This window comes from Sphaeramia orbicularis, chromosome 3 (genome assembly GCF_902148855.1).
Source record: "Sphaeramia orbicularis chromosome 3, fSphaOr1.1, whole genome shotgun sequence".
In the NCBI taxonomy this organism is placed as follows: domain Eukaryota; kingdom Metazoa; phylum Chordata; class Actinopteri; order Kurtiformes; family Apogonidae; genus Sphaeramia; species Sphaeramia orbicularis.
This window is the reverse complement of record NC_043959.1, coordinates 46,343,268-46,357,462: the sequence shown is the minus strand read 5'-3', so window position 1 is coordinate 46,357,462 and position 14,195 is coordinate 46,343,268. Positions and strand designations below refer to the sequence as shown.

Genomic DNA, 14,195 nt, shown 5'->3' with positions numbered 1-14,195 from the left:
TTATGACTGTTTATCTTATAATTTCGACTTTTTTATTTCATAATTTTGAGTTTTTTTCCTCATAATTATGACTTTTTATCTCAGAATTTTGACTTTTTAATCTCAGTCATTACTTACCATGGGGATATTTTTATGTGGTGGATATTTTTATGTGGCCGAAAAGAATATATCTCCATGGTAAGTCATAATTATGAGATAAAAAGTCGAAACTATGCTCCTGCGGACAGGAGAAACAGTTCTGAGCGTGGATACGTACCTTGGCACAACACTGTGCAATACCGCGGGATAACGGTAACATTTACGGTTTGCGGTTTGTTAAGTTTGACTTCTTCGAGCCGCCGTAGACATGATAAACATTGACAAGCAGCTGTTCCTGCTGTATTATGTTACAGGGCTCACGTGTGAGACTTTACTGCGTAAAGAGTTGCTGAAGTGTTTTACAGAAACGTTTTTGTGTCACCGTTAAAACAATGGAACCTGTAATAAAAATAAATCCTGGTAAGTTCAATGTTCATGATTATTTCTGTCGCTAAACATGAATCTCGATGCTCCGCCGTGGAGGCGTTGTTGGCTAACGTTGTTACGTTTCACTCTACTTTTCTACAGGAGCCACAAAATGTGACATTCGCCAGAAAGTTTGGGACTACATCGAAGATAAGAATCTGGCAAACTTCCCGAGACCTGTTCACAACAGAATCCCAAACTTTAAGGCAGGTTAAAATATTTCACCGATGAAGTAAAGTCTAATATGTTGTAACCTATATTTGTCATATTTGCACCAGTCCTAGCCTAGCTAATAACTACATTTAACGTGTTTGCTCTAAGTCGTTTTGTCTTCGTGTACATGCTTTTTCATTCATTCAATGGTGGCTCAGGCGTGTTGAGTTAAATTTGTAAGGGGACACACGTGTACACAGGGGTCAAGCCTATGGTGTGCATTAACAACTGCATGTACAACGTGGTCTGTACTGATCCTCACCCCATCTTATGTTTCCATTATGTCCAGAGTAAAAAGCAGGCTAAATATAACAGTATTAGCATTTAAACTCGGACAGAAAGCTTCCATTATTACCAGTGGACCAAGATTTTGTGATTGTCAAACAGTTTGTGGTTATTTCTTTAACTCAACTTGAAAACACATGCCAGCATTTAGTAGTGTTTACTTTGTGTATGAATGTGGAGAAGCCTTATAAAAATGATTTTGCTGGCAGATGCATTAGGTTTTTGTGGTTGACTAATATAAGGAGGTCAACCTGGAGTCAGGTGCTGGTATGAGTTCCTATCATGTTTTCATGCTGTGAAAAGGGTAAGTATTTTAACTACAGATATTTTAGGAAGACGCACAAAGGATATTGGTAAAATCGTCACAGCCTCAATAATGACACATAGGAGTTAAGTTTGTGCTGCCTCTTTTGATCAGTGTTCTTATACTTTACATTTTCAGTTGTTCTGTGTTCATTTACACCTTGCGTTACTTTTACTATGCACTCATTGGCCAGGGTGCAAACCAAGCCTGCGACAGACTCACGGTCCTGCAGGAGTTCAAGTCCAGCCAAACAGTGAAAGTAAACCCAGACAGACCCCAGCAGCAGGCGCGCTTTGTCACCCTGGAAGTAAGTTGACACTGAAAAATGCTGTCATCAGACCTTTTGCTCTCCTTTCCAACCAGGGTGCTTTCACAGCCTGTGCCAAAGTATCTGAACTCCAGGCGTTCACCCAGACAGCTGAGGTGAAAGTGGATCCTGATAAACCTCTGGAGGGTGCCCGGCTGGCAGTGCTACAGGTAGCACACCACTGTGGAAGAAAGCACCATGAACTAAAGTTCTGAAAACCCATTATCTGTTTTGTAGACATGTCAATTTAATCTGTAATAAGTAGTAACAAGAGACTTCGATAAATGAATGAACTTCATAAATAATTTTGTCTAATTTTGATTCATCCTTCATCACAGGCACAGAAAACGTTATTAGTTCCCACTCCTCGCTTACGTACTGGCCTTTTCAATAAGATTACCCCTCCCCCGGGCGCCACCAAAGAACAGTTGCGCATATGTTCTTCCTCTCAGGTTTGTACTGTAATCATTTTACTTAATGTCATCAACATTTTCCCAGAGAATTTGATCACACTCTTAGTTGCCTTTGAGCTTAACATATTTATCTTGTGGCTGTTTTTTTTCTCGTTCCGTCTCTTTCAGGGTGTGAAAGATTTCAGTGTGCCTATTGGTCTGGATGCCAAGGTGAAGGTAGATCTGGTGGTGGTTGGCTCAGTTGCAGTGTCAGAGAAAGGTGAGCAATCTATTCAGTTCAATTCAATTTTAATTGAAGAGCCCAATGTCTCAACAAGGTTGCCTCACAAAGCTTTACAGAATTTGTTCAATATGAAAATAAACAACAATCAAATAAACAGTCAGTGAAGGAAATGGTTTAATCCATTTCCAACCCAGTAGGAAAAGAGAAACCTCGGGGAGAACCACAGTGAAGGAGGTAGCTACTCCCATGGGCAAACAGGCTGTAGATGTAACCAGGACTGATGGACATCCATTTGCAGATGTAGTTCCAGTCTGTAAAGATGCAGTAGGGTGGGGGCACATGAGGGGGTCCATCTAGTCAGATGAGGGTGAGGAGGTCCAGGGTCACAGGTCAGGACAGGGCACAGATGAGTCACCTCAGGTCTCGTCGCCGTTGGGCCCCAGGTGGCTACATCTGAAACGGTAGCAGAAAAGGGACACTGTGTGAATTGTGATGAAATCTACATTAGGTTGATTAAGTATGCTTTATAGCAGGGGTCACCAATCCTGGTCCTTGAGATCTGCTATCCTGCATGTTATAGATGTTTCCCCTCTTCCTGCACACGTGACGGTCATTATCAGGCTTCTGCAGAGCTTGATGATAGGCTTATTATTTGAATCAGGTGTGTTGGAAGAGGGATACATCTAAAACATGCAGGATAGTGGATCTCAAGAACCAGGGTTGGTGATCCCTGCTTTATAGTATTTCTTATTGAGGTGTACGTTTTAGCCTAAGATTTGTCCACAGGCATAGCAAAACCAGATAAAAGGTATGTAAGCAAATTCAAGTAACAGATGTGGCTTTTAATTTTTCATTGGATTTTATTTCAGTGTGTCTTTCAATGTGGGTTTGAGTTTTATAATGTTTTACAGGAGCACAAGTATTTTTATTTTGTGGAATTGATTAGTTGTACTTAGTTTATATATATATATATATATATATATATATATATATATATATATATATATATATATATATATATATATATATATATATATAGTTTTTCATGTGATATGAAGCAACCACTGATTTGCAGAAACTGAAAATGCTGGATTGAAAAAATGCAGGACATCAAGTGCAAACCAGTGTTTATCAGAGGTCCTCTGTTGTGGGGAATTTTTTTTTTTTTTTTATTCTTTATCTGTACTTCTTTTTTGTTTTAGTTTGTGTATATTCTTTCACTGATAGTTTGTGTCTTCGTTTTCATTTACTATAATAGCTATGATGCTGTAATCCTGAATTTGAAGCACTTGCAGCTAGCTCATTCATCTCAGTTACTGATGAAAAGTTAGGCTCAAAGAAAGCAAACTCACTTGTGTCATTCAACAGTTTTCTACTGTATAATGCTCATTTCAGAGTCTAATGACAACTATTGGGGCTTTAGAGCTTTGATTAAAAACTTGACTCTGTGAGTTGCAGTCTGTTATTAGATACTGACTCCTTAAACCCACTGCTTTGAAGATTAGAAACAGTATCCTGTAATGGTTGTTCATTACACTGTAACAAATGACAAGAGACAGAGAGAAAATGTCGTGAGACAATGGTCTTGAGTCACATTAAATATGTGTGTTGAGATCAGGCATGTATATAGCCCGCTGAGGCAGAGAGATTTGAAGAAACACAGAAATGAGAGTGGGGGGCAGATGTGTATAATCAGATCCATTTAGCTGCTTGTGGGTTCTGCTGCCTTCTGCCCTCCATTTAAATTGTCCCTCCACTCACAAGTCATTTTGGTCCACATTCTCAAAATCCTTATGATAACTGAAGCAATGTTGTGGTGAAAAGACATGTTTATCATAATGCATGTGACTCCAAATGGCTTTAAGTGTATGTGGCCACATGGTTTTCATAAAACATGCTGTACAGGCTTCATCCATGTCCCCAGACTACATTTAATTAAGTTATTTTTAAGAATTGAACATAACCGCAGCCATAGTACAGATGCTGCTTATTTCTGATTTTTACACACACACACACACACACACACACACACACACACACACACACACACACACACACACACACACACACACACACACACACACCACAGACTGAATGGTGGTTCCCAAACATCAGATCTAGCCTATTTCACACAATTCACAACCTAAACGTGTTCCCGGCTCCTCCTGCAGGTTTTCGGATTGGGAAAGGAGAAGGCTATGCAGACATGGAGTATGGCATGATGGCTGCAATGGGAGCCGTCAGTGAGTCTACAGTGGTGGTTACTATTGTGCATGACTGTCAGGTTTGTGCATTTATTTGTCTAAATAAGCATCATTGTTTTCATAAACTATGGATTCTACCTTTATTTGCATTTAGCCCAAAGCCTGACACCCCAGCATTAAACACAAAGTGTGTATAGCCGCACTAACAGCTCAGTTAGGCTGTATGTTTGAGTTGAATTTGTAAAGGTATGCACACAAGGCTTAAATAGCAAATTTATAGGTTTTCACCTGGTTGAAAAAAACAATAAATGGGCAAATAATATGTAGCCTCTCTGCAGTTAATTTACTGTGTGTGCTTTCAGGTGGTAGATATCCCTGAGACCCTTATAGAGAAACATGACCTGACTGTGGACTACATCCTCACACCCACCAGAGTTATTAAAACAGACTGTCAGCTCCCCAAGCCACAAGGTATCATCTGGACCAAGGTAAATTTAATGAATTTCTTTGCTATATGTTTTCCTGCTGTTGGCTTGAAATAAGTCCTTAATTTGGGGGCAGTCGTGGATTAGAAGGTTGGAGAAGCAGTTTGTGACCTAAGGGTCGATTCCCCAGATGGAGGACTGATGTGCTCTTGAGCGAGGCACCTAACCCTGCATTTGCTCCCTGGGCATGTGGTGTGTTCCTGCATGTTCAGTGAGTGATGGGCTAAAAGCAGAGGGTCAATTTCAGTGTGTTTTGCATGTCAACATGTAAAATATATACTGACAAATAAGATTCTTCTTCCTCTTCATTTGCAGGTAAGTCTTTATGCAATGTGATCATTTTAACGGTGGCAGTTATTCCTTCATTCAACATTATGTACTGAACTGTAAAAGACAAGCTATCTCAAACAAAATTGCAACCTCAGTTCTGAAATGGAACTGGACAGAAATCCAAAGGTTGGCCTTTTTCATACTAAGACACTTTCTTTTCAACACTGCCCTCTAATGGACATATAGTGACATTACACCTGATCAGAGGCCTTGGTATACATTTAATTTCTCTGAGCCAAGTTTCACTTTATTGGTAAGTCTTTGTTTTGCATTTTTTCAACTTTTGATCAATGATACTTACATTAATAACATCTGATTAAATATTTCCATTTTTGTGTACAGTACACACTGACATATTTACACACATATTTGCATTCCAGGAGTATATGCTATCACTTGTCAGGGTCTCAGAAAAACTAAAAGTAAAAAGAATGAAGATGAAATATACCCATATATCTTAAATATCCTTTCAGATTCAGGTTTTATTAATCTGTCAATGATGACTTTTAACTGTTCTGGTGCATTGCAGAGGACAAAGAAAGGCAGAGTTTTTTTCCACCTCATAATTTATTTTTAATTCGACGTGATGGAGTTTTTATTCTTAGCATGTAGAACGTTTGTCTGCAGCCTCTGGGTTCCTTAAGACGTGCATGTAAACAGGACCCACTGACCTCACAGACAGGAAGGCCATGTCTGACCATCAAAGGCTCCTCTGCCCAGCCAGCTTGGCTCTGCAGGGGCAGGGGAACGATGGGTCAAACAGGCCAGTGTAAAAACAATAGCCCCGTATATCCTTTACAGGACTGGTCAGCATCAAAGGCTGCCAAGGCACTTGAAGACCTAACAAATCAAGAGAGCAGGCTTTATTTTTAACTGTCCGGGAAGTGAAATGTCCTGCTGCTGTAAAGATTGGTAGCTGTGTTATTACTATGCCATTGGTTATGAACAGGTTGAAAAATTAATTTGTCAGCTTTCACTATGTGATAAAGATAACTCATCTGAAAGTATGCTGCATTGGCTCAGACTATGACTTTTTGTGTATGGTGAGTAGCACTCCTCCCCTACTTGGAACCATAAGGAGTTTGTTGATTTTTGTATCTTCAGCTGGATACGGAGAAGCTGGAGAAGATCCCCATCCTGAAAAAGCTGCGTGCTCTGGAGGAGCAGGCAGGAAAGGACGTTACACTGGGGGCGGCGCCTGCTCCAGCGGAACCCGGCCTGCAGACGGGTCAACCCAGAAGGCAAACCAAACAGAGGCCGAGGCAGAACACACAGCAAGGTGGGGAAGGAGAATATAAACGGGACACCAAACCAGAAAAAAGGGCAGCATCTGATCAGAAAACCAGACAGCGTCCACCTAGAGTGAGAAAAGAAAGCAGAGGAGATGGCAAGGGAGGCAGTGAGGGAGAAATCGTTGAGAAAGCAAAGGGGAAAAGTGGAGGGAGCATGAAGGAAAAGGGTGTCGAAGAGGGTGGAAATGAAGTCACGTCTCAGCGTAAGATCCCCGTCACTGTGACCACAGTTTACCTGGGTGGAATCCCTGCTGGGCTGCGAGTTAGTGAGTTGAAAACGGCCCTCAGGGAGCGAGAGGCTGCACCGCTGAGGCTCACCTGGCAGGGAGCTCAACACAGGGCCTTCCTGGACTACAGCGACCCCCAGGCTGCAGATCAGGCCCTGAAGGCTCTGCAGGGTCTGTCTCTGAATGGTCACGACCTCCAGGCTGAGCTGGCCAAGAGTCAAAGAGGAGGCAAGAGGACTGGAGTGTCCAATAGGAGACCGAGACCATCAACAGCTCAAAAGTCTAAGACGGCACCGCCAGAGACTAAGGGTGACACCCATGAAAAGAATGAGCAGTAAGAGCCGTAGAAAGGTACACAGCTCCAGTGTTAGTAACAGTATTAATTGTAGAGCAGCCGTCAATGCCTTAAAACGTTTCTTTTTTTTTTTTTTTTTTTTTTTAATTAAATCTGAGTTTCTTTAGCTAAATGAGACTTAAGTGCGATAACATTAAATTCTTTTCATTTGAAAAAAATATTTTCATTACTGAACAATGGTTTTGTAGAATGTGTAAATACCTCTCACAGTTCTTTGCCATTTCCTTATCATTTGTTTTATTCTGACATGTCTCCTGGTCTAAACTACATTCATTAAGATTTTCAAAGGCAAGCTCTTGTGTTTATTGCATGTGTAGTTATCACAGTTACATCGTCTATGAAAGTTATTTTTCCGGTTGTGTTTGCCTGTTTGTCAGTTATGTAAAGTATTTAACAAAAAGGTCACTGGCCCAAGGAGGATGGGTCAGCTTTTTGTGTGATAGCGCCACACTGTGGCCATATAGAAAAAAACAGGTTTTCTAATTTGTGCAAATGGATTCAGAATTCTCTGGTCCAACATGTATTTATCATTCATCATTCAGTTTTGCTTATGAAATTTCTACTAATCTGAATATTTCGGAATAAACTACATTTTTATTTCTACAATACCAAATCTTAGACATTTTTTTTTACATACAGGCAGCTCTAAAGTTTTTGCAAAATGTAAACAAAGCTGCAAAACTGTCTTGGAGATTTTTTTTGGAAGCTGCATCAATAATCTGAGTTGATAATTTGCACTATTTGTCTTTAAACAATTTCTGAGATTTAGGGTTTCTCCATAACAGTGTGGTTGTCTATCAGTATGTTGAGGTGAAAGTCTGGATACAAGTGTGTCCATTTAGAAGACTGTCTGGCTTTTTGGAGCCATGCTTTTCCCACATGCTTACTGTGCTGTCTACGTTTCTCTGTAAGTATGGTTTGAAAATGAACATATTATATGTAGATGTATTTCCTTTAGTTTATAACCGTTTTTTATTCAATGTCTGGTTAAGTGAGTGGTAGAACATCACCAGCTTCAAAGTTTATTGAATTAGAGATGTAACCATTCAAGATTTTTAAAGTACTCTACAGTGTTGAATTATAATGGTCTCTATTAAATGTTTGACTGTAAATGTTCTGGTTTTGTCTCTTTTTTTTTTTTTTTTTTTTTTTTTTGGTGGAAGATACGTCTTAACAATAGCAGCAGCAAGATAATTTCTGTTGTTTAATTTTGCATTTTTGGATCCAGATGATATACATAAAAAACCACAGCTTTCACTCCATAGTTTCACATGTCACAGTACCTTCAAAGCATGTAGTTGGCATTATTACACCAACTAAGAAGTAACAATTATAAGTTAAATGCCATCTCCAATTGAATTTTGACACAAATTGCAGTGTGGGGTGACTTTCAAAGAAAGAAATCTTGAAGTTTGTTTTGTAACCTGCTACAGAACTGAGTTTAAGGAAAGTTGAATCCTTGCAATGTTATCTCAGATTACACGCATTACGATGACTTTTTTTTGTTTGATTTACTGCTGCCTTGTTGTAGGGTACATTGTAAAAGATGCTGTGTTACTGGTTTGTCCCCTGACTGAGAAAATAATACAAAATGAAATGTACAAATATAATATGTGCTGAAGCCACAGACACCAGCACCAAATGATTACATTTTCTGCCCCTTGTTCTGTGTTATATAGTCAGATCTTTGTGTATTTTCTTTGACATTGCCCATTACCTGTTATCCTTGTGTCATTCTGCTGTTCCAGAACAGCGACCTGTTTTTACTGAACTCCTGATTGTGTTGAGGAACAAGCACGCAGCATGTCTGTCTGCACAGAGCAGGCCTCAGGCTTTTTATGGAGCTGTCATCCAGGCCTGGCCAGGGAACAGCTGTGGAGCCCCATCTCATTCCCTCAGCCCCGCCAGAGAACTGAAACTCAGCAAATGTCATCGGTTTGTGCTGCTGCTGCTCTGAGCTGCCACCCCTGTGCTAAATGGCACGCTCATTTCTTGTGGGTTCAGTCAGTGGTCACATTGTGAGATAGTAACGCTACACAAGTATTAAAGACAGAACAGCTTACAGCCTGATGTATGTTTGAACACAAACCTCAACAGCATTACTCACAAAATAAAATTAACACTAATGCAAATTAAATTAAAATTTAATGTCTTATAGGAAAGTGTGAATTAGGGCACAAAACCTGAGTGGATGATGTTGATGAACTAAACAGGTCCTTTTGGACACAGTCTGTACATTAGCCACAGACAGAAGTCTTCTATACATGGCACTGCATTCTTTTTCAATGTAACATTGTAGATATGTATTGTGTTAAATAAATGAGAAACAGTTACTGGTGGTCGCCCACTGTTTCCTTCAGAACTCTAAACAGCAAAAGTACAATATATAGCTTAGATAAAGCTGACAAAGTGTGCTGTAGTTATGAATGTTTAATCCTCTATAGTTTTATGAACACACGATTCATAGAAAATACATTGTTGCCCATAAAGTTGGAAGAAAATATTTTTTACCTCTTCTCACTAATTGACTGACAATGTGATTTATTTTTGATAGATAAAGTGTAACTGGGACTCAGGATGTAATCATACATGGTCAAAGGTGATTACTGATGTGTATAAATAGGAATAAAAAGAAATGTCCTAAAACAATTTTTTCCAGCTTTATGGGCAACAGTGTATTTACTCATACTGCTTTTTTACAAAGTTTTTGTGGGAAATTATTTTTTACTTTATGGCAAATTAAGGAATTTAAGTAATGATTTGTCTGCAAATTTATTTTGTATTTTGTTAAAAAAAAAAATAGTAGTATGTTTGGAATCTTAAAGAAGTTTATATGGTCTCTCCTTCATTTTACCAGTAACCTGTTAAATCATGTTTTATTTTTTGTCCTTTATCAGGGACTCTTAACACACAAAACCACGTTTGGTCGTAGAAGTGTATGGAATTTTGACACTCCTGAACTATAAATTACACAATTAATAAAGATTAATTTAGAACAGCACCATTTATTGTCATTGCAGAAATATTCTTTGGAAAATGTACCAGAGTAAAAGTACAACTGCATATTTTCACTGGTGTAACCTGTGAGGCGCCTGAGATTTCTGTCTGTGATTTGTTACGCCTTAATTGCGCACGCTCTTGTTACATATGAAAGCATGGCACACTAACTTTAAAAAGCATTTATTTCAATTCTACATCAGATTCTCTTTGTTTCATAGAAAATCAGATTTGTTCCTTTTAAAGGTTTTAGAAGCAGGCATGGCCTCTAAACCTCTTGCCAAGTGAAAGCATCACTAGGCTACCCGTCCTCAATATTACACTGAAACTTTTATAGACTGGAGCTTTTATAAAATCATGACCCTTAGGTGAATTTTCTGCTCTGTTTTACCAGAGGATGAAGCATTCAACAAATAACCTTTTACAGATCTATTAATGTATGAACCAAAGTGTTAAATTTCTACACACATTAATGTTTCAGAAATGCGCATTTTTATGTCCCCCTTATTTTCTCCAAGAATTACAGACATGTAATAAAATCGAAATATGTAATGTTTTGGTGGATTTGGGCTCAAACAACCCAACAGATATATTTTATTTCTTGAATTAATGAATTGTTGTAATATAGCCTAAGGGTTAGTCCTCACTGGTGGACCCTCGCTCATTTTCCTAACAGTATATAAGTATACAGTGCTGAAAGTAATGGTCTACATACATACAGTATATCTAACACAAATGACAACAGTGCTTACAATATATTCTCAATTCTCATTTTAAAACAATATAATAAGCGTTCTGACAAATATTGCCAATAAAGCATACCTCCTTTGCCAATTCGCCTAAAATTAAAATATGTATGCCTACAGAATAAATAAAAAGTTGCGCTTATAGGCTATTCAAAAAGTGCCTTCATCGTTTTTTTTACAGAGTCTGTATGGACGTAATATGTATATGTGATGTCCATAATTGTTCATTTCGTAAATCCGAAAAAGAGCCTCAGTCTAATTTGTCAATAAAAAAAAAGAACAAAAAAAAAAAAGAAAGAAAGAAAGAAAGAAAATTAACATTTCAGGAGAAGAAATGGAATTGTGCATTTTTACATTGGCCTATTAACAAGAAGAATAAACATGAACAAAAAGTGTGAAGTGGTAGTCATCCGCTCTGCAGGACTAAGTACCAAACAGCAGCAGGGTTTCGTGCCACCAGTCTTTACCCCGCTAGTCGACATGACATGAAAATGTTATTATTAATATTATTATTATTTTTTATATCATGTAGTTGCTATATGATTTGGCCTGTCTCCGTGACTTTGTCGGTGCGTAAAGTAGTCCGATCTACTTGAAGCAGTGAGCACTTTCCATTGGCTGGGGCATGCCTTTGTCTCTCAGTGGTTATTTTTATTCGTTTGTTCTCGGTTCTCAGTTCGTTTTGCTGCATGGCTCATGTCTGTGATACCGTTCCCTCCGTCCGCAGCCGGTCCACGGTGGGATCACATGACGCAGGGCTTGATGTCCTGGTAGGAGACCTGTTGGTGGTGGTAGTAGGAGCCGCTGCTCGGGGAGTGCATCGCTGAGGATGTCATGGCGTTAAACGAGAAGACGAACTCCTTTCGGTCGCACATGCTGGGGGACTGGGAATGGTACCGAGGAATACCTGAAAAAAGGTTTTAATGAATGGAGGTTAATTATAATATACGTCTGAAGTCACGCACAGCTTTATTGAGACTTGACACATTTGATAAAAATGAATATCCATCTCCTCAGAATATATTTTATTGTTTACAGCTCTAAAAATAAAGCTGGGAAAAAATATATATACTTTTTTGTTTACTAATTTATCTGTAAAATATATTTTTTTCTTAAAGGGATTATTACTTCCACTACACTTTGTATCCAATATATTTATCAGTATTTCCAAAACAATGATAACAACAACAACAACAATAATCAGAATATTATAACGTTAAATATCTGTTATATTTAATATACCTATCTACCATGTTTACTCTGAAGTGTGCCCTTATAACGCACGACTCCTTCAAAATTTACGCACAGCCTAGAACTTAAAATAAATACTGCACTAAATGCGTAAAGCCTGGTTATTGAGACTGACCGTGTTTTCTTTTTCTAAAGTCCATTTAGCGAGCACGATTAAGATTGTCAGAAGGGGAGGCGGGCTGGTGAGGCTAATTGACAGTGGCCTTCTTGCACGCCAGTCCCGGAGGACCCAGGGCCCCGGGGTAAGGCAGACTGGCCCTAACCGCGCTTGTTTTTCTTGCATGCAAGATTGGCACGGCTCTAAATTCTCCCGACAGACGTTCCCTCTCGTGCCTCCTTTTTTGTCACTTACAGAAAGTTTAAAAAAAAAAAAAAAAAAAAAATCTCTGATATGTAGCTCTGAAATCATAGGCCTATTTCATGCAACGAGGGGTAAGAAATTATGGAAAACATGATGGTTTATAGAGATTACGCGGAATAAAATAATACAACACAATTCAGATAAACTGTTTAGTATTTCCATTAGGCCCACGACTGGCATAAGACCATAAAAAACCCATGATCCACTAGGTCCCTGTGCAGAAAATATTATGTGAACCCTTGTATTGAATAGCTTTGTTTAGGCTTTTATTCACTGTCTGTTTTCTATATGGAATCAGTGATTTTACTACTATCTTTCACTTCAAAGGTCAGCTGCATTGGTCCTTACCTTGTAAATCTGTGGTACTGTGGCCGTTCTGGTGCAGGTAAGATTGATCAAGTGAATGCGTGGGCAAGCTGGGCTGCAGTGGGTTGGCCCCCGGATTACAAGGAGACAGAGGCTGCTGTTTTATGTAGGAAGCCCCATTATTCAGTGAAGCCGAGGGGGCCGGGGCCCACGCAGAGGCTGAGCTGGAGTAAACGGGGTGAGGCTCCATTACTCCTCCGCTGGTGAGTAGAGGGGAGGCGGAATTGTCGTGGTGGGGGTAATCACTCCCAGTGGATCCTGTACAACTTCCCATGTAAGAATGTCCACTGTTAGTCGACAAGTGTGACATGGAGTGCCCGGACAGACCCATTCCTTCCATGTTACCTGCCAAGTGTCCATTCATCATCCCAATCCCACTGTCCAGTGACAAGCTGTTGGGTGGACAGGACAGGCCCCCGCCGCCACCCTGGAAGTTGTAGGACTCGGGGATGTGGTTGAATCCCAGGCCGTTCATCATGCTGTACATGGGCTTCAGCGCCTGGCACTTGCGCCTAAAGCCCCGGGGCCTTCTTCTAAAGGAGCCCTCCTCGAACATGAACTCACTAGCCGGGTCGATAGTCCAGTAGTGGCCCTTCCCTGGCCGACCGAGGCCCTTGGGCAGCTTTATGAAGCACTCGTTGAGGGACAAGTTGTGACGCACAGAGTTCTTCCATCCTTGGTATGAGCCCCTGAAAAACGGGAAGCGGCTCTGAAGGAACTGGTATATTTCACTGAGCGTCAGGCGCTTGGTTGGAGAGCTCTGGATAGCCATGACTATCAGAGCTATGTATGAATACGGGGGTTTCTCTGGTCGACGGATTCCCGCGTTTGTCTTTTTGGTTTTCGTAGTGGAGGACGCGGTTTCCATCACTGCCGTCTGTCCGTGAGGCTTCTCTGGGGCAGACATGGGGCTGCTCTGGGCAGGAGTCTGCGCTGGGGGCTGCTGGACCTCTGCCGTCATGAGTTAAACTTAGTCTGCGTGATGGCAAACAAAAATGATCGCTTTCCACTTCTCCTCCGATTAATACTACAAGGTCTATTTTATATCGCTGACATAAATAGACAAAAAAATATTACCCGTTATTTCTGAAAACTTGACGCACAAGCCAAAGACGTGACAGTGTAAAAGTTGGACTTCCTTCTGGTTGCGTCCGGCCGCAGTCTGAAGCACAGCCGCCGTGTGCGCAGGGTCCGAAATGGGATAAGGAGCAGAACAGGAGCCGCTTTCCACTTCACTTGGTGTGTTGTCGTGCGTCCGAGGAGCTCACTTTTTACTTATCTGTTGCCATCAGCGCATTGGAAGCTGGATGTCTTGGCCATCCTAAAGTTGGG

The 14,195-nt window shown here is 40.2% G+C and overlaps 2 protein-coding genes across 3 annotated transcripts; one reads left to right on the top strand and one right to left on the bottom strand.

Annotated features, from left to right (window-relative positions):
- Positions 1-343: 343 nt before the first annotated feature.
- On the top strand, positions 344-8,254 carry mthfsd (methenyltetrahydrofolate synthetase domain containing). 2 transcript variants are annotated; one of them, XM_030130450.1, is made up of 8 exons: positions 344-498; positions 607-710; positions 1,670-1,783; positions 1,952-2,065; positions 2,195-2,285; positions 4,421-4,533; positions 4,816-4,941; positions 6,373-8,254. In XM_030130450.1, exons 1-8 carry the CDS (start codon positions 471-473, stop codon positions 7,123-7,125), a joined length of 1,443 nt encoding a protein of 480 aa, XP_029986310.1. In that variant the 5' UTR covers positions 344-470; the 3' UTR covers positions 7,126-8,254. The 2 variants fall into 2 exon arrangements, with proteins under 2 accessions (XP_029986310.1, XP_029986318.1); XM_030130458.1 differs by lacking the exon at positions 1,670-1,783 and adding an exon at positions 1,500-1,613.
- A 17-nt stretch (positions 8,255-8,271) lies between these two features.
- Positions 8,272-14,138, bottom strand: foxf1 (forkhead box F1). The gene is made up of 3 exons (XM_030130467.1): positions 13,941-14,138; positions 12,846-13,838; positions 8,272-11,792 (listed from the first exon to the last, which is right to left on the bottom strand). Exons 2-3 carry the CDS (start codon positions 13,822-13,824, stop codon positions 11,629-11,631), a joined length of 1,143 nt encoding a protein of 380 aa, XP_029986327.1. The 5' UTR covers positions 13,825-13,838; positions 13,941-14,138; the 3' UTR covers positions 8,272-11,628.
- Between the last annotated feature and the right edge of the window lie 57 nt (positions 14,139-14,195).

Coding starts and splice junctions, on each gene's coding strand:
- mthfsd (XM_030130450.1), top strand. CDS start 471: ATGGAACCTGTAATAAAAATAAATCCTG. Junction 1,784..1,951: donor CCCGGCTGGCAGTGCTACAG/GTAGCACACCAC, acceptor CCTTCATCACAG/GCACAGAAAACGTTATTAGT. Junction 4,534..4,815: donor CTATTGTGCATGACTGTCAG/GTTTGTGCATTT, acceptor GTGTGCTTTCAG/GTGGTAGATATCCCTGAGAC.
- foxf1 (XM_030130467.1), bottom strand. CDS start 13,824: ATGACGGCAGAGGTCCAGCAGCCCCCAGCGCAGACTCCTGCCCAGAGC. Junction 11,793..12,845: donor CAGTACCACAGATTTACAAG/GTAAGGACCAAT, acceptor ACCTTTTTTCAG/GTATTCCTCGGTACCATTCC.